This window comes from Anolis carolinensis, chromosome 2 (assembly GCF_035594765.1).
Source record: "Anolis carolinensis isolate JA03-04 chromosome 2, rAnoCar3.1.pri, whole genome shotgun sequence".
In the NCBI taxonomy this organism is placed as follows: domain Eukaryota; kingdom Metazoa; phylum Chordata; class Lepidosauria; order Squamata; family Dactyloidae; genus Anolis; species Anolis carolinensis.
Window position 1 is genome coordinate 134593684 of NC_085842.1, and position 20530 is coordinate 134614213.

Genomic DNA, 20530 nt, shown 5'->3' on the forward strand with positions numbered 1-20530 from the left:
CAGGGCAGCTAACGGGGTGGGGGCGAGGGCTGCCTCATTATCCGGGCGGAGGACACCAGGGGGGCGAGAGAGAGGATAGTCCATTTTAGAGGGAAGGGGGGTTTGGAGGAGTAAAACCCCTTCCTCCTGGGTTGCTGTGAGTTTTCCGGGCTGTATGGCCATGTTCCAGAAGCATTCTCTCCTGACGTTTCGCTCAGGAGAGCATGCATCCTCAGAGGTTGTGAAGTCTGTTGGAAACTAGGCAAGTGAGGTTTATATGTATGTAGAAGGTCCAGGGTGGGAGAAGGAACTCTTGTTTGTTGGAGGCAGGTGTGAATGTTGCAATCTATCACCTTGATTAGCCTTGAAAAGTCTTGCAGCTTCACAGCTTGGCTGCTTCCTGCCTGGGGGAATCCTTTGTTAGGAGGTGATTAGTTGGCCCTGATTGATTTAATGTCTGAAATTCCCCTGTTTTCTGAGTGGTGTTCTTTATTTACTGTCCTGATGTTAAGAGTTTTTAAATACTGGTAGCCAGATTTTGCTCATTTTCCTGGTTTCCTCCTTTCCGGTGAAATTGTCCATATGCTTGTGGATTTCATCGGCTTATCTGTGGTGCAACTCAACCACAGAATCACAAGAGCTGCAAAGCCAAGAACAAGCCATGAGCGTAAAGACAAAGATCCGCCTTGCAGCCTTAAAAAGCTGCAAGGCTTTTCAATGCTAATCAAGGTGATTAATTGCAACATTCACACTTGCCTCCAACAGATAAGAGTTCTTTCTCCCACCCTGCACCTTCCACAGATGTATAAACCTCACTTACCTAGTTTCCAACAGACTTCACAACCTCAGAGGATACCTGCCATAGATGCAGGTGAAAAGTCAGGGGAGAATGCTTCTAGAACATGGCCATACAGCCTGGAAAACTCACAGCAACCCAATGATTCCAGCCATGAAAGCAGTGTAGATGCAAGGTGGGGGAAAGATTGATCTAAGAGCAAAAGGCATGAAAGGTAGCCTACAGCCCTTGCTCTTCTTGGCAGTCTTCTGCCCAAGTGCAAACCAGGGCTGACTCTGCATAGCTGCCAAGATCCAATGGGATCTGATACTTTAGTACAGTGGTTCTCAACCTGTGGGTCCCCAGATATCCCAGCCAGTTTATCCGCTATTAGGATTTCTGGGAGTTGAAGGCCAAAACATCTGGGGACCCACAGGTTGAGAACTATTGGTTTAATGTGTAGGCTGCGTTATACTTCGTTGCAAAGCCTTGTCAAACATATCTCTCACTTTTCATGAACTTGATGTCCCATAGCAATATTTCGGAACACATTCATGTCATTTTCTCTTGAGCGTTAAGTAGTCTTATGCGTAAACTGCTCATAGCATAGTGTTTTTCTCTCTCCATGTTCACAGTGAGAGCCAGGAAGTGCAACTACCTTCATGATATGTGGATGCATTTCTATACTTTTATTGATTCCTCTAATGCTGTCACAGAGAGGTCTCAAGTTACAGGAAAATCAACTGTAACTGAACATTAGAACAAACTTCTTGTCATGAAAAGCAATTCTGCAAGGGGATCAGTTACCTGGAAAGGTGGTGAGTGGGCCTTCCTTCTCTGATCATCGTCAAAATCAGGCTGGATGAGTTACCTGCCAGGAATGTTTTAGCACTGAGCAAGATGTTGGACTCAGTGGCCCATGCACTTCCTTCTAACTCTATGGGTGCACCTCCAGCAGGTATGGGCAAACTTCGCTCCTCCAGGTGTTTTGAACTTTTAATTCCCACAGTGCCTAACAGCCGATAAGTTGTTAGACATTGTGGGAGTTGAAGTCCAAAACACCTGGAGGACCGAAGTTTGCCCATACCTGATCTAGTGTAGATTTTATGCAGTTTGGCACACTTTCATTGCTATGGCTAAATGTTTGTGGCATCCTGTGGTTTATAGTTTGGTGAGGCACTAGCCCTCTTTGGTAGAGAAGGCTAAAGGCCTTGTAAAACTACAGCTCCCACAATTCCTTAGCACCAAGCCAAAGTAGTTACACTGGGATCAAACTGTGTTTACAGTGCAGACTCTCTTTGTCTACTGATGATTCTGTTTTTTGTGTGCCTTCAAATAGTTTTTGACATGGCAACCCTAAGGAGATTCTATCACAGGGTGTTCTTGGCAAGTTTGTTTTGAGGAGTTTGCCTTTGCCTTCCTTTGAGACTGAGGGCCCTTCCACACAGCCATATAATCCACAATATCTGCTTTGAACTGGGTTGAGTCCACACTGCCATATAATCCAGTTCATTGTGGATTTTATACAGCTGTGTGGAAAGGTCCTAAGAGACTAGAATCATAGAATCATAGAATAGTAGAGTTGGAAGAGACCACATGGGCCATCCAGTCCAACCCCCTGCTAAGAAGCAGGAAATCGCATTCAAAGCACCCTCGACAGATGGCCATCCAGCCTCTGCTTAAAAGCCTCCAAGGAAGGAGCCTCCACCACGGCCCCGGGGAGAGTTCCATTGTCGAACAGCCCTCACAGTGAGGAAGTTCTTCCTGATGTTCAGGTGGAATCTCCTTTCCTGTAGTTTGAAGCCATTGTTCCGTGTCCTAGTCTGCAGGGCAGCAGAAAACAAGCTTGCTCCCTCCTCCCTATGACTTCCCTTCACGTATTTGTACATGGCTATCATGTCTCCTCTCAGCCTTCTCTTCTGCAGGCTAAACATGCCCAGCTCTTTAAGCCGCTCCTCATAGGGCTTGTTCTCCAGACCCTTGATCATTTTAGTCGCCCTCCTCTGGACGCTTTCCAGCTTGTCAACATCTCCCTTCAACTGTGGTGCCCAAAATTGGACACAGTATTCCAGGTGTGGTCTGACCAAGGCAGAATAGAGGGGGAGCATGACTTCCCTGGATCTAGACGCTATTCCCCTATTGATGCAGGCCAGAATCCCATTGGCTTTTTTAGCAGCCGCTTCACATTGTTGGCTCATGTTTAACTTGTTGTCCACAAGGACTCCAAGGTCTTTTTCGCACACACTGCTGTCAAGCCAGGCGTCCCCCATTCTGTATCTTTGATTTCCATTTTTTCTGCCGAAGTGAAGTATCTTGCATTTGTCCCTGTTGAACTTCATTTTGTTAGTTTCGACCCATCTCTCTAGTCTGTCAAGATCGTTTTGAATTCTGGTCCTGTCTTCTGGAGTGTTAGCTATCCCTCCCAGTTTTGTGTCGTCTGCAAACTTGATGATCGTGCCTTCTAACCCTTCGTCTAAGTCGTTAATAAAGATGTTGAACAGAACCGGGCCCAGGACAGAGCCCTGCGGCACTATGACTTGTTCAAAGCCATGTAGGTAGTTTTCAAAGCCAAGCATGGATCTGAATCCTGGTCTCTATAGAGTTGTGTGGCTCAAACCACTTTACTGCACTGTCTATGCATTTCTTAAGTCCAGAGATAAAACACAGTTCACAATAATGTAATATGCCCTCAAGATGTATAATGCATAATGGGTGGAGAAGAAGAGTAGGTATAGCTGACAAAACTACAGAAGTTATTTTAAAACTTTAAAATGAAGACACTTACCTAAACAGCTCTTTCTTGAATAAAAAAAAACCCCTCCATATTTTTAAATAGGTATCAAATTTAAATTCATTGCCCACGGCATAAAGATTAATTTTGTGCCTAAACCAATTGCTGCACATTACCTCAATACTGAATAAAGATATACAGCAAGAGTGTTGTTGCTGTGGTTACTTGCTGGCTAAATTTAGAGCTTTGGAAATATAGCCTCACAGACAGCCAAGATTTAAAATTTGAGCCATATGTGTTTTGATAGCTGATGGCCTGCCAGCAATCTGCACGACAAGTTGGTATGTAGATTTCTTTCTTAAATAGAATTTGAGGTGGAATGTGACATCCAGAGAGGCTATATTTGTCTCAGAAAGTACATTTGGATGCAAAGCGGAGCACTATTTGTGAGAAGAACAGAGGCGGAGATGACATCAGCCAATGAGCTCTTTAGTGAACAAGGGGAACATACTCAAAGTAATTTTCCCCCCTCCAAAATCTCATTTTTCTTCCTAGGATTTAGGTAGGCAATAATTCCATTGATCTTGTGCCATAATTGTTCTGCAAACTTTTCTGTTTTGGAGGAAGGTAGGGAAAGAGTACTTCTAACAGTATGAGGTCAGTGGGTTTGCAGTGATCCTGCCACATTTGTTGGGGTTGGGCCTGCAGAACTCCTGTGAAAGTGGAAAACTGGCAGAAATAGACCATAGAGTTGTGCTGAAGGATATAGTTTCCTGGATATACCATATTAATCAAATCTGCTAATATGAAAGACCAGCTGCACTGAGAAAAAACACTGTAATCCCAGCCAGTATAGAGGTAAAGGTTTTCCTCTGACATTAAGTCCAGTCATGTCCGACTCTGGGGGTTGGTGCTCATCTCCATTTTTAAGCCAAAGAGCCAGCGTTGTCCATAGACACCTCCAAGGTCATGTGGCTGGCATGACTGCATGGAGCGCTGTTACCTTCCAGTCAGAGCGGTACCTATTGATCTATTCACATTTTGCATGTTTTCAAACTGCTAGGTTGGCAGAAGCTGGGGTTAACAGCGGGAGCTCACGCCGCTCCCCGGATTCGAACCAGCGACCTTTCAGTCAGCAAGTTCAGCAGATCAGCGGTTTAATCCGCTGCACCGCCGGGGGCTCCCCAGCCAGTATAGTGAATAACATTAAAAAACTTACAAGTGGCAATGCCCACATTAGCCATAGCCACCACCGCTGCAGTTCAGCATGGGTCTTTGCAGACTTGGAAGTGCTGGTTAAAAGGATTACTGGATGTACTTCATATGCTTCAAATAACAGAGCTGTGAGGTGCTCTTTCAAGAAAGCTGTCATCCCTTTTATCTCCCAGGTCACTGTCAAAAGCGGAGGGCCTTTAGAAGAAACTTTTGACAGCAAGGAACCAGGTCTTCTCCATCCCAAGAAATGGAAGACTGACATGGTCATACTGGGATGTTTCTCATTTGTGCTGCAACACTGAATCTGTTTCAACACAATAAACTGGCCCTGGATGGAGGGTTTGTCTGGCACTATAGACACTAAACCAAATAGGTAGCACTGGCCAGTGTGTATACTGCGGTGGGGAGAAGCACTTGGCTCCATTTGTGTAAGTTACTCAGTACTTGGCTATCAATATAGAACATCATGCTCTATGGCAAATGAACACAGACTTACAGACTCCGGGTCTTACATAACCAAAGATAATATTCTCTTTCCTATGCTCAAAATAATCTGTAGTATTTCACCTTAGGTTGAATGATTGATTGACTGGATAGTACCTTTTCTTCATCCAGTGTAAATTGTGAAGACAAAGCCTCACAGGGGCATTCTCACCAACTACTCCTGAGTTCCAGAACTCACACATTTGAGATGCCCATTGCAATCTAGAACATTAGTGTCTTCTGGAGGCTACACAGGATTTGAATTCACCCCTGTATGGCTGAGATAAGTACTGTGTTACTTGATTTATTTACCTCATTTGTTGTAGCATTTGACCCCTTGGGTCAAAGAAGTATTTTGGTTGGGTGAAGAATATATACATTTTAGTCATTCTTTAGTCATTGTTAATGGCTTTAAATTAATAGAAAAAGACACTGATATTCAAGTGAAGAATTCATTGTATATTTATTATTCACAGTTAATTACTATCTACCAAATGCTGCTGCTGAGTTAAAGGATTACGTACATAGGCCTGTTTTTATTTAAACACTTATTTTTAATATATATATATACACACAAGACATTATGTCTGCAAGGCTGTATGATATACACCAATTCCAAAATAAGAAAACAATCAAATGGTCCAAGTGTAGAATGCCATAATTTCTTTTCCAATCATTTTAGAAAGAAAGAGGGACAGTGGGGGAGAGAAAAGACAACTAGGAGGGAAAGGGTGAGAAATCAAGATACTACAGGGCAGGTTTTTCTTTCATTTGCTGGGAGAAATGGAAATGTAAGGCAGAGTTCATCTCAGGAATAACACACTTGTAACACTTACTATAAAAAGGCACCCGCCATCACAGGGATTTCTGCATCAGGGCAGACCAGGAGACCTCTGTGGTGGCTTTGGGATCTGCTGTTGGGATGAAGTTTCAGCCAGGTGGCTCAGCAAAAGGAAATAAGGTATTGGCACAAGAGCTCGGGAGGTTGCTCTTCCCTGTCTCAAGTCCAAATCCATTCATAATACCATGAGAATGGCATCGGGTGATTTTCATCTGTGGACATTAGGCTGAAATACAATCCCTCACACAGCCTGCTGTGAACTAGGATTAAGAAACATGGCTCTTCCAACTACAGTAATGCTGGCATGAAGGGAGAAGTAACTGCCAAAACACAGAGACAATTTCCTTTTTGTGAGAACCAGTCATGGATTGCAATGGTGAGCCAGATGTACAAGAGAACGGTTTATCAATAAGCATCATGTTCACACATTCTGTAAGATGCTGAGTATAGTTAAGCACAATGTATTGAAGACTCCTGGAAATATAAAAACTATAGATTTCACAAGACATTCCAGACTGTTCAGTTTCTACAACATGGCAGCTTCTTCAAACAATATGCCATATTTTAATAGTGGTGCAATCTTCTCTTCCCACTCAAAGGTTCCTGGCTTCAAATTCTGGCCTTGCCTCTTATAGAAAATTGTATGCCTTTCCCGCTTGATAATAAAGAATATCAGATGCTCATACATGTTTTAAAGCTCCATCTGTTTTGTGGAGATCTCTGCATGTAATAATAAAGCTACAACCCTCCCATTCAATCATTAAATATTTACATAAAAGCAGGAACAAATCTGAAAGCTCTGGACTGTCCTTTTAATGAAAAAGAAAAAGAAAATGAGGGAAAGGCACTAATGGAAAAATGCAACAATGTGCTCATCCACATGCTTAAAGAAAAAAAAAGCTAAGATGGTTAATGAGAACATGATCTGGCTGAAGGATCGTTTCTCAGAACAGTCCTGCAACTTCTGGGGGATAAAACCATCCACCCTCTGCTCTGGAAATGCTGGAATTTCAGATGGAAGGGAAAAATAAGGCCCTACCTTACCAAAGAAAAACCCTGAAGGCAAAAGCAGAATTGGCATGTGTGTTGTTTTTCAACTGGCTTATGGATCTAGTTCCCCACCTCAGTCCCCTCAAAAAGACAGGTTTTGCATGAATTTAACTCCCAAAGAGCTTCCTAGTCTTTTTTAATGGCATGGCATGGACTTCATGTAGCATTAAAAGGTCATGCAGTGATTAACTGCTTTGTCGGTGTCAGGGGAGAAAGGATGAGTGAATAAAATATAGTCCCCTAGAAGTAACCAAGGTAATCTAGTAATATGTATTTTAATTTAAAAGTTACGTTTTGGCGCACAAGTTGGACCCTTTTACTGTCCCTCCCTACACAGTTCCATTCTGAGTGAAAAGGTATTTCCCTCCTTGCAGGGAGAGTGACTCAGATTTTATGGCCTGATGACTGGAGATCACTGGCTGCTGTTAGATTCTGAATGTGGACTTTACGGTTTTTCTTGTTTCCTTAAATAATCTTTAATAATTTGCTCTAGATGTTCCGGTTCACCGGGGTCACATAGTTGCGTGGAAACATGCCAGTTTGTCCATGGCAGGCTCCCTTCCACCAGTTGGGGTCAGAATTGTCAAGGACCTGGATAAAGTCTCCACGACGGAAGCCCAGCTCACCTTCCTCCTGAGGATCGAAATCAAAAAGAGCCTGAACGTATGTGGGTTGCTGCAAAGGAAAGGAGAAAAAGGCAAATTACTGATGCAGTAAACACCTTTACTTTAACTTGCTGTAATATCTTGTGCTTAGGGGTGTCTTAGCTATTTCCAAAGGTTGATACAAACTGCCACTTTGACTACAAATTGGGATCAGTTATCGGTATCATATCTCATCAATATCCAAAACCATATGGCTGTTAAGTCTATTTGCAGACACAACCAGAAATTGTTCTTGTTACTAGCAGAGCCCTAAATGGCTCAGAACCTAGATATCTGAAAGATTATCTTCTAAAATACAAAACCATATAAAACCTGTTGTCGTCAGAAGCCTAGCTCCCTGTTCCATACCCCATTTCCTCACCTTCAGCATTTTAAGTTAAGTGGTCAACAAATATACTTTTGTAATTGAGATACCCTTCTTTGTAGATGGTATTAGGTTTGATAAGCATATCTTTAAGAATACTTTGCCACATTCAGTGTTATCACAAATGCATGGAACCTTTCCCCTGCTGCAGCCTCACACATCTTTCCAAAAGCCACTCCTGAAGGTCAAGCAATCATTGGAATGAGATGTAGAATAGTTCTGATTGTTCTTATTTATTTTTCTGTCTGTGCAGATTTCTTTATTTTATCCTGTTTTATATTACTGACCGTGAGGCTCTTTTTGCTTTCAATTGTAAAATCTGAATTTCACTGTACTTATTTTTTTAGTTTAAGGTATGCTCATGAAAAACATCTAGGAAGCCTTCTGCTAAAGGGTAATACAGTTTCTAACGGTAGGCATCTTTAGTCAAGACAGAAAGGTACTATACAATGTACCTAAGGAGTCAGATGACTTGTATTTATTGTTCATACAAATAATGTCCTGAAGAGATTAACTCTAAAGAATATCAAGCAGGTAAGGTTAGCTGTGAGGCCACAAAATAGAAATAGGTTTCTCTCTTACCTGAGGCACCTGCTCAATGTCCCGAAGGAATATCTGTTGATTTCTGGAGACAGAGGTTGATCTGTGATAGTCTACCAATTCATTTAGAGAATTGAACTTTACCACCCAAAGGAAGTACTTGCCAGCTCCGTCTCGAAGCACCTTAAAGTGCTGCACATCATTTCCAAATCTACGAGAAGGGAATAACAAATCCAGATGTATTTATTTCTCTAAATGTGTTACTAGAGTCTAAATGTGTTACTACCTTCGTGACCGTATCTCCCACTATAAACCTGCCCGCTCTCTCCAATCATCTGGGGAGGCCCTCCTTACGCCACTGCCTATATCCTAGGCCCGCCTTGTGGGTACTAGGGATAGGGCCTTTTCTGCTGTGGCCCCTCGACTATGGAATTCATTGCCCATTGAGATTAGGCAAGCTCCCACTCTATTAGCTTTTAAAAAAGATTTAAAAACATGGCTCTTCCGCTGCGCTTTTGGAGAGTAACTGTTATTTATCCCTTTTCTTGCTCCTCTCCAACATCTTTCCTCTAGACGGTTCCACTTTCGTATGTCCCTGCTCCCCGTGGTCTCCATTCCCCTTATCTTTCTCACCCGAGTTTTTATCTTTGTATTCATGTGGCCGGCCCTGTTTTTACTGTTTCTTTGATTTGCGTTGTAGTGTATATTGTATATTATTACTCATTGTATTGTTTAATTGCTCTATGTTATGTTGTATTTATACTTGTTATATTGTTTTGCTCTGGGCATGGCCCCATGTAAGCCGCCCAGAGTCCCCGTTGGGGAGATGGTGGCGGGGTATAAATAAAGTTTTATTATTATTATTTATTAGAGTCAGCCTTCCATCACTGACTAGTATGTACACATGACTAAAAGTGGCATGCCAATAAGTACTTATGAAACTCCTGAACAAGTGGCCGAATTATTCTAGGACAAGTCACTAATTATGAATGATCAAAACTAAAAAATGTGTATTTGTTTAGTAATAAAGACACAGACTGTTTCAAATTTTAATTAATTCTTTTTTAAATTGATTAGGTATTTTCAATGTTTTGGGGTCTAATTTGTATCAAAGGCTTATCTACGACAGGAAGCCTAAAACAGATCACTTGGAGGTGCTACGTTTAAATGGAAAAAAGGGAAGAGTTAAGCTGTGGGCTGGGAAAAAATAAGCAGATCAATCAATAAGCATTCCCCATCATCGCTTCAAAAATAATCATTTTATCATCATTACAATCAAGCCATTGCAAATTCTGCTAACTACAGGGTGGAGAACCGATATATTCTATGACTGTTGTACAAACTATGGAGATAATTCAAATGTGTTGAATTTACGCCAACCCAGAATCCACCAGATCTAAAACAATACTTACTTGACAGAGAGAGAAAAGTCTCCAGGAGCACTCTCACTCTCTCTGATGAGGAAGGCACCATCATGTCTCTGTTTGCCCAACATCTCCTCAGCTTTTGCTCGAGGGATCTTCCCAAAAAACCACCTGAGTAAACAAAAAGGTGGAAGTTACGCTCAGTTCAAACTTAATGGAAAGAGCATTTTTCAACATATGGACATGTTGAAAAATGGCACCACGAGATGCAGAGCCAACCTTTAAAAAATGGGGCTACAAAGTGAGTCCGCAACATGCGACTGCGGAGAAGAGCAAACCACAGACCACCTACAGCAATGCATTCTGAGCCCTGCTACATGCACAATGGAGGACCTTCTAAACAGCAACACCAGAGGCACTCCAAGTGGCCAGCTACTGGGCAAAAGACATTTAGTATTAATGCCAAGGGTTTTTTTTTTCTCTTAAAAAAACTATGTTTGCAAATCCATTACAACTTGTACCCTCGGTTTGCTTCTGACAAGAGAAATAAATAACATGTCCATAGGTTGGTAGTAATCAAGACTGGGCAGAAGCATGAACTGAATCCTGAAGTCACACTCAGAATTTTAGAAATCCCAAATAGCTGTGGGTGGGGAGAGGCATGGAAGTCTATAAATACAGCAAAATAGTCATGTCATTATATGACATTCTAGTTCAGGATGGACAACTATCAGATCTGGGCAACTTGCTCCCCTCTTCCACTTATGACTTTGGAAGACGTTACCTTACACTGTGTCCCAAATTTTCCCCATTTCATTGGGGGGCTAAAATTCCACCTATGTTCCTGAGACCATGAGGACAATTCTACCATGCTTTAGATTTAGGAGAGGCCTTTTAAAACATAGAAGTAAAATGGAAGTTGACTGAAGGATATGATAGACATTTTTAGCAAAAGGAGGGTAGGGTTTGCCATGTGCAACTTACGAGTTGCACTTTGCCTACCAGGTCACTTACATATAACAAATTATAGCACACCTCATATGTCAATTTCTCCAATGAACTATATTAATCAATTAAGCTGTTTTATTCTATTTTCGAAGGTATTAGGCTTATTCCATCATAGAAAGAGACACATTTCTATTAACAAAATGCTGTTAGCTGCAGCACTGTAAGACTCATGATTAACAAGCTATGGATCTTTGAGGAACCTTCGCTTCACTCAAAATTAAAGTAACAGTTAACTGCTTTATTTCACACATTTGATATAAATATTTTCCATTGTAAATAAACAATTCAACTTGTAAGGAAACCAGAAGACAGTGATTTTCAGGGGACATGAGTGGTGTCACTTTGCCTCATAAATACCAATAGTGGTCACAAACTGGAAATATTTTGTTTTGAATATTCTGCTGAATATTAGTTTAAAGATCTAGCTTGGATGTGTAGCACATTAGGAATCTTCTGGCATAATTAGATCAAGAGTCCATGAAACTACAACTCATACACATTCAGGTAACTGATAATTCAATCAGGGATCACACTAACCCATTTAAATCATTTGAACTGGTGTAGCACAATGACTGAAGAATGCAAATAATGATTTGGAAAAGTCCAGAATTGAAACTCCTTTCTGCCAAAAACTGACTGACTAGCCATAAGGAAAATTAATTCCCAACTTCAGCCCACATTGCAATGGAGGTGGGCGTTAATAATACTGACTTGTCTGATGAGATTTGGTGCAAGTATTATGACTAGATAAAACACAAGAAGAACTCTGAATATTTGAAACTGCTGCAGAAATGTTAAATATAGTAAATTGCTCTCTCTATCTTCCACTGGAAGTTATCTGCATGAACTCATTATATTTTCATCACTCTTTCTGTGAGTTAGGGGAATATCTGTTTTTTATTGGGTGCAATGGGAAGCACACAAGGTTGGTGGACTGATTCCCAGCATTATGTCACAAAGCAAGTTGCATCTGTTCATCCTCTGATTTCATTTTTTAAAAATGTCAGATAATTCAGAGATTGCCACAAAGCAGACCTAGTATTTGTATTTGCTATGTACAGTAAATGACTTAGTCTTTCACATGCACATTGATATACTTAACTTTCCTGTTAAGTATATTAATGATTTAGACAAAAGAAGTGATCGCCAGTCCCAAATTCCATAGGGTGTGCAGGTTAAGATTACCTGCTTCACCACCAGCATGTTTGATTCAGGCTGCTCAGCTTCTTTTCACACTAATGGAGACACACTCAGCAAACAGTTAAGCCTGGAAGCTGCTAGCTAAGGGTTCACAGCCAGTTCCTAGTAAAGTTCCATTACTCCTTTTCCATATGTACACTGGCTAAGGTTTTTGGATCAGAAACTTAGCAACCATGCCAATCACTACCAGCAAACCTTTCTGTATGTGACCAGTCATTAGGGAGCCATGACAAACATCGCTTGATTGGTCTTATATTCTGTATGTAAAGCTTGTCAAGAGAATGTAGTTTCCTTAATATTGGTACAAGTCAGTTCCAAATCACATAATAACTCTTTCACCAAAGAGTAAAGCAAACTGTTTGAAATTTAAAGATTATGCACTCTATCAGGTAAAAGACTGTCTTTAAAACAAGGGGGCTCACTAGGCTAACCTGAAATGCCTAAAAGCATTTTCTTCTAATAAGAAGTGGTACCTTGAGAGAATGTCTTTATTAACAGTTTCTACTTCTTAAAAAATCTGTATGAATGCAAAAATGTGATGGCAGTTCAATTCAGTCTGGCTCTTAGTAGTTCAGTACATAAACGTGCATTTACTGAGCTATAAGATTCAACTGGTAGATTAAATAAACGGAAGCTTTAATTAATCTGCACAGATACATTTTAACTGGCAAGGGTATCACTTAAAGGTAGCCACCTTAAATATATGTTTTCATGAGCAGGATAGAATTGGGCTTATTTTACATACATACATACATACACACACACGTATAAATGTATAGGCCTAAAATAAGTGATACCTCCTATTTAATCTTGGATATTCAGTAGGGTCAGCTTTGGTTGGCACTTGGATGGGAGACTATTTCAGAGGAAGGGATTAACAAAAACACCTCTAAGTATTCCTTGTCTAAGAAAATCCTAAGAAATTCACAGGATGTGAGTCAACAGGTGGCTTGAAGGCACATATACACACAAAATGAGTGGTAGTTTCGGACTGGAATGCTCCCACTTGTGTAATTGCTCCTGTGAATGCAACTATAAACGGGGGTGTAGTTTCGGATCCATCAATGCATCCTTTCTCTGGGAAACTTCCTTGACATAATAAAGAGGGATCCCAGGGAGACAGAAGGTGAAAGAAGTCTGCTATTCTTTCTAGAATGAAGCTGGATGTATGTTTCCACTTGCTGAATTCATATGCGTTTCATTCAGTTTCTCAAAATGGCATCTTGGATATAAATCAGAAGTGACTTAAAGGCACACAGACAATAGAATGACTGAAAATTTCTGCAGGATCTGCCTCTAATAACCTCACCCAGTTTTATTTGTAAGCTGATTTGAAAAGGAATTTGTTTTTCACTTCCATTACTCTGCAATGTAATGTAATTTAAGTTTTATATTACTGTGTACTGAAACACTGCAGTAAGAGGTAAAGCACAAATGCAAAAATGGCAGGTCTCTGGCCAGATTCAGCTTGCAGTGCTTCCTCATTTGGCCCTGGTCTCATTCTCTGAATGCCTTCCTCCTGGGAGTCAAGACAGCTGATTGCATGTTGCAAGCATTGCACAACCACTTGTTCCTTACACAGAAAAAAAATAAATAAAAATAGAACATTTTGTGTGAATGTGTGGAGATCCAAAAAGGGTTGAACCTCAACTGATTTCCTATGCCTTGAAAAAATTATGTTTGTAGGGAGATGATGGGGGTGGAGGGGACTAAAGTTAACTGCTAGTGCTTCTCCTTTCCTCCTGGATTGTTTTTTCAGCATCTTGGATGCAGTATCTTTCAGTTAATTGTGTCAATAATAATTCCTCCCTTCTTTTTCCATCAAAACTTTATTTTCCCGTTCCTTTCCCCTCCCACTTTGCTGTAAAATGGAGAATAAAATCTTAAGTGGTAGATCCACTCTGAAGGCTTCTTCTTCCCTCTAAAGAAATAACCAGAACTGCAAGAGATAAGTTAATCATTTGAGTGTTCTTACATAGCTGCTCAAAAGTCTTCATAACTGCACTGAAAACCATCAGAGGGAGGGTTTGATTTGGTGTCTGCACAGAATATTACCTGGAGTTAAGTAAATGAGTAGGATCTTAGTGGGAGCTGAAAGATGTGAAGGGAGTCAAAAACAAAGAAATAAAACATAATGATCTTGTTGGCAATGGATATAGATAACCTCTGAAGAAATGTAGTCCTTGAGAGGAAAAATAGTCAACAACCCCTGAATAGTTGCTTAGATTCAATTATCTTACTCAAGGACTGATCCTCAGATAACTTATTTGATGAAGTATCACCAACTTCTAAGGGACACAAAGAGTTACTGCATTTACTTGTTTATTTGCAATGCTGTGCTTTACTTTACAAAAGTACATGTTCACAATTTTTAGTTTTATGAGACCCCCTACAGAACTTATTACAGGGTAGATTATAATTAATGTCAATAAAAGGAGTTGGCAACTTTCAGCTAGTGTTTCCCTATGGTAGGTAGGCATGTGGATTTTATATGTTCTAATTAGAATTAGAAGCCAATTTCCGCAATGGAGTCTAAGCTGCTCTTCTTTGGATGCTTTCATTCCTGTGTGGCAGGGGGTTGGACTGGATGGCCCTTCTAGTCTTTTCCAAATCTAGGCTTCTACTACCCTATTTCTGCAAGAAGGCCATTACTAGGTGAAAAAGTAAGCAAAAAAGAGGGACAAAGGGCAGTCTGTATACTAGGCAAATTCAGAGGTGTTTGCTCAGATGAATAAGAAGGAGAAGGTCGAGGACAAAAAAATGAATAGTAAAAGTGGATTTCAAAATTAGATTTATGTTGGAACTATTCCTTCAAGTAAATAGGGCTCAGTATTTTAAAAATGAACCTCCATGCTGCTTTGTATGCCATATTCAGAAAGGTTCTCCAGAATGTAATTTCTATACACAGTTTGATGAAGACAAGTTTCTGTTCATTAAATTACCTTGTATACTGACACATCACATTTAACGGAACGAGCCACAGCTTCAGTTCAGTTGAAAACAAGGGGATTAAATGTGTTTTAAATTGGCAACCTAACTTATTATAGTCATTGGTCACTCAGGACCATATTAACACATGTGGACATTTTTCATTGGTTCACAATAAGAAAATCCTCACTGTTGGAGGAAGTTTTAGACCAACGAAGTATCTAGCATTCTTCTAGATCATTCCCTGCAGTTGAATCAAATGTTAGACTAGGTCAGTGGTTCTCACCAGGTGTTTTGGCCTTCAACTCCCAGAAATCCGAACAGCTGGTGTTGTAGTTGGGCCTGGGGGCAATAATACTACTAGTAGTAGAACTGCTAGCAGGAGGAAAAGAGTTAATGATGAGCAGGTGTTTGATGAGGAACAGCGGGTCTGGGAAATACTTACGGCTCCTTCTGAGGAAGAAACGTTTGAAGGGTTCTCTAGCGATGAGGAGTCAATGCTGGAAGAAGATGGGTTAACAGAGAGTAGAGGAACTAAAAGGACAACTCGGGAGCAAGCGTCAGATGAGGAAAGGGAAAGGAAGAAAATCTGGGATTTACTTACTGCTCCCACGGAAGATGAAACTTTTGAGGGTTTTTCTGGGAATGATGGGTCTGGAAGTAAGATGGAAAGTGCTGCTGATTGGACTCAAGTAAATGTGAATGCAGAGCCAGTTTCTGGGGGTGCATCAGGGAATTGGCAAACTACTGATACACCAGGGACATGGGGAGATCTAAGTCTTGAACAAAGATTGAGGGACTGGAGGGATGATGGGCGAGGTTCACATATGGGATCAAGATCAGTTGTGGTTAATGATGACAGGGCGGAGGCCTCATCATCGTCGGATAATGATGCGTAAGTTAAAAGTGGAGTTGAAAGTAAAGACTCTTTGCAGAAGGCAAGGTGTCGTTTTGGACACTGAGTTGTCGCTGCCTGTTCTTCTGTTGGGCTTGGGTCCTGGCTGTACAGCTTCGTGTTCCTGAATTTGGTTTGGCTCTTGACGACGGCATCGCTCGTTCCTGGTTTGGTGTTTCCTGGCTTCCCCTTGATTCCTGAATTCGGTTTGGCTCCTGACGACAGCATCACTTCTCCCGGTTCCTGAATTCGGTTTGGCTCCTGACGACGGCATCGCTTCTCCCGTTTCCTGAATTCGGTTTGGCTCCTGACGACGACATCGCTTCTCCCGGTTCCTGAATTCGGCTTGGCTTTTGACAACGGCATCGCTACTCCTGGTTGGCTTTCCTTTGGTTCCTGGATTTGGCTTGGCTTTTGACGGCGGCATCGCTACTCCCGGTTGGCTTTCCTTTGGTTCCTGGATTTGGCTTGGCTTTTGGACAATGGCGTCACCTGCTTTTGCTACGGGTGTGCGTTTGGCCCCCTCTTGGCTTTCCATACCGTAGTTTCAGTAAACTCTTGGCTGGAGTTAAGCCGGATTTTCAAGCAAGATAAGCCAGATTATTTTCTGTTCCCGCATTTTTGCCTTTCTTGAAGCTAAAGACATTTACTTTTACCAGGAACACTGAAGTTAAGTGTTCTTAGGTTCAGAATATTATTTAATAAACGTTTGTTGTCCTTACTTCTTGTGTGCGGCTTTTTTAAAGGGGTCTGTGTCCTGACAGCTGGTAAACTGGCTGGGATTTCTGGAAGTTGTAGGCCAAAACACCTGGGGACCCACAGGTTGAGAACCACTGTACTAGGTGAATGTTGTCTAGTCAGAACAACAAAAGACAAGAATCTGTACTTTAGTGTTGATTCTGCAAGACTAGCTGTGGAGACGCTGCTTGAGTATACAAGCCCACATGATCCATGTCCTTGTTGCCAATATCAACAATTGGCATTACTACTAATTCACTTCATTTTATGTTAAATTTAGCTTGATGGCATCTGCACCATTCATAAAATAGCTGCAGTCTGTCAGAGGGGCAAGGTTTAGATACAACTATACTGATTACTCCCATGAGCATAAAGATGTGTTCTTTACACACACACAGGTCTAAAAACATAATCATAATCTTCTGAATTGATATCTACAAGAAATTCAAGTGAATTTTGGCTGGACTGGGCACCCAAGGATCCATAAGAATACCGGGGGGGGGGGGGTACCTTTCAATCAAGTTGCTTTCTGGTTTAAAGTCATAATCAAAGAATAAAAGAGCTAAAAGAGGCCCTATGGGCCATCAAGTCCAACCCCCTGCTCAATGCAGAACCCCCAGCAAGATATATGTTCAGCCTTTTTTGGAAGATGTTCAAAGGAGATTACTTCTGCCACTCTTAACTGATTCCATTGCCAAACTGCCTTAAGAGTCAATATGTTCCTTCTAACAATCAAAATCTTTTTTCCTGTAACTTCAAATCACAAGGCCTGGTCCTATTCTTGCAAAGATATAGGATGGATGATGTCTGGCTTGACAACAGTGTGATGCAGCAGCTAAAAAAGCCAATGGGATTTTGGGCTGCATCAAAAGGAGTATATCGTCTAGATCAGGGGTCCCCAAACTAAGGCCCGGGGGCCGGATGCGGCCCTCCAAGGTAATTTACCTGGCCCCCACCCTCATTTATAATATAATATTTTTATATCAGTTTTAATAATATAATATATTGTATATACAGTAGAGTCTCACTTATCCAACGTAAATGGGCCGGCTGAACGTTGGATAAGCGAATATGTTGGATAATAAGGAGAGATTAAGGAAAAGCCCATTAAACATCAAATTAGGTTATGATTTCACAAATTAAGCACCAAAACATCATGTTAAACAACAAATTTGACAGAAAAAGTAGTTCAATACGCAGTAATGCTATGTAGCAATAACTGTATTTACGACTTTAGCACCAAAATATCACGATATATTGAAAACATTGACTACAAAAATGCATTGGATAATCCAGAACGTTGGATAACCGAGTGTTGGATAAGTGAGACTCTACTGTACATATAATATTAATAAGAATATTATCATTTTATAAAATATAATGCTAAAAATAATACCATATAATAATATTAATTATATGTTATATATTACATATAATATCACAGTATAGTGGTATAGTTCAATATAGTATAATGCTAATATTTTGCTATGCTAATAATATAATATATTGTATGTACATACAGCTGCTCTGAGTTCCCTTCAGGGTGAGAAGGGTGGGATATAAATGTAGTAAATAAATGTAGTAAATGAATAAATAAATAATTTTGGACTTAGGCTTGCCCAAAGTCTGAAATGACTCGAAGACACACAACAACAACAACAACAACAACAACAACAACTCTAATTAACCTGACTATCTCATTGGCCAGAAGCAGGCCCACACTTCCTATTGAAATCCTGATAGGTTTATGTTGGTTAAAATTATTTTGATTTTTAAATATTGTATTGTTCTTTCATTGTTATTGTTGTTTTGCACTACAAATAAGATATGTGCAGTGTGCATAGGAATTTGTTCGGTTCCCCCCCCCCCAAATGATAATTTGGCCCCTCAACAGTCTGAAGGATTGTGGACCGGCCCTCTGCTTTAAAAGTTTGAGGACCCCTGGTCTAGATCATGGGAAATGATGGTGCCTCTCTATTCTGCTTTGGTTAGACCTCACCTAGAATACTGTGTCTAATTCTGGGCACCACAGTTCAAAAGAGATATTGACAAGTTGGAAGGTGTCCAGAGGAGGGCAACTAAAATGATCATGGTCTGGAGACCATGAATCCCTATGAGGAGTGTCTGAAAGAGCTGGGTATGTTAAGTCTGCAGAAGAGGGTTCAGAGGAGACATGATAGGTAAAGTTTTCCCCTGACATTAAGTCCAATCGTGTCCGACTCTGGGGGTTGGTGATCATCTCCATTTCTAAGCTGAAGAGCCAGCGTTGTCAAGAGACACCTCCAAGGTCATGTGGTTGGCATGACTGCATGGGGTGCCGTTACCTTCCCGCTGGAGTGGTACCTATTGATCTACTCACATTTACATGTTTTCGAACTGCTAGGTTGGCAGAAGCTGGAGCTAACAGCGGGCACTCACTCCGCTCCCCGGATTTGAACCTGCGACCTTTCGATCTGCAAGTTCAGCAGTTCAGATTCTGCGCCACCGGGGGCTCCGGAGACATGATAGCCATGTATAAATATGTGAAAGTATGTCATAAAGAAGAGGGAACAGGCTTGTTTTCTGCTGTCCTGGAAACTAGGACTTGGAGCTGTTTAAATTACAGGAAAGGAGATTCCATCTGAACATTAGGAAGAACTTCCTGACTGTAACAGCTGTTCAGTAGTGGAACTCTCTGCCACAAAGTGTGGTGGAAGCTCCTTCCTTGCAAGATTTTAAACAGAGGCTGGATGGCCCTTTGTCAAGGAGTACTTTGATTGTGCTTTTCCTGCATGGCAGGGGGTTGGACTAGATGGCCCATGCAGTCTCTTCCAATTCTATTATTCTATGATTCTACGATTTTATTCTCTGGGACAGCAAATAATAGGTCTGCCCCTTCCTCTCCACAACAGCTTTTAGAGATATTTCAAGAGTGCAATCATGTTACCACTCAGTATTATTATCACCAAGCGGAATAGCCCCAGCTCCTTCAGCTTTCCCTTATGTTTGGTTCTTATTATCTTCTTTGCCCTTCTCTGAACCAGCACCAAATTGCCAATGTCCTTTTAAAATGAGATGCCCAAAACTGAACATGATATTCCAAATGAGGCCTGATCAATACAGAATATACGGTGATTATTACTTCTCTCAAATTGGAAGCTATGCATCTATTAACACAGACTAAAACAGCATTTGCCTTTTTGCTGCAGTAGCAAATTACTGGCTCATGTTCTACTTTTGATCAACAGTAGTCCCAATGTAGTACTGTTGAGTTATGTCTCTCCATCCTATACCTGTGCATTTGATTATAGGATGGGGGACACATGGCTCAGAGTACAACATGTGAAAAGGGCCTACATTTGCCAGTGTTGTCGCACCATAACTAATATTAACCAATACGTTCTTATTTTAAAATGTAGAATCATTTCTACATCACGTCCCTCCTTTACAAAAAGGAAGTACAGAAAGATTCTCTTCTTTCAAGGCCTTTCTACAGCCGTTCAGGCAGTAAGCATGCCAGACATATAAGGAAATCATGGTATTTTACTTACGGATGTGGTTTCATTTCAATATAATTTTTGGGAATGAAGCCATCTTTGCCATTCAGTTCTGCTTTGTACCAGTTTTGATCACATTCTTCATTCAAAACCTAGAAGAGGGCAAGGGAAGGAGAAAGAAAAAAATCTTTGTGTTATTAAAATGCTGTTGATATACCAATGTTCTGCAGCTTTGCTAATAGCCAGTTTCTAGGTTCTTTCATTTTATTCCAACAACT

General features: G+C 40.9%; 1 protein-coding gene across 1 annotated transcript in view; it reads right to left on the reverse strand.

The window, feature by feature from the left end:
* Positions 1 to 5621: 5621 nt before the first annotated feature.
* The window catches only part of grb2 (growth factor receptor bound protein 2), a 67134-nt gene continuing 52225 nt past the window's right edge, over positions 5622 to 20530 (reverse strand). Inside the window, exons 3-6 of the mRNA XM_003217209.4 lie at positions 20307 to 20404; positions 10056 to 10178; positions 8686 to 8854; positions 5622 to 7749 (exon numbers count right to left, since the gene is read on the reverse strand). Coding sequence (XP_003217257.1) covers positions 7564 to 7749; positions 8686 to 8854; positions 10056 to 10178; positions 20307 to 20404 — 576 coding nt within the window. The 3' untranslated portion in view covers positions 5622 to 7563. The remainder of the gene's footprint in view (positions 7750 to 8685; positions 8855 to 10055; positions 10179 to 20306; positions 20405 to 20530) is intronic.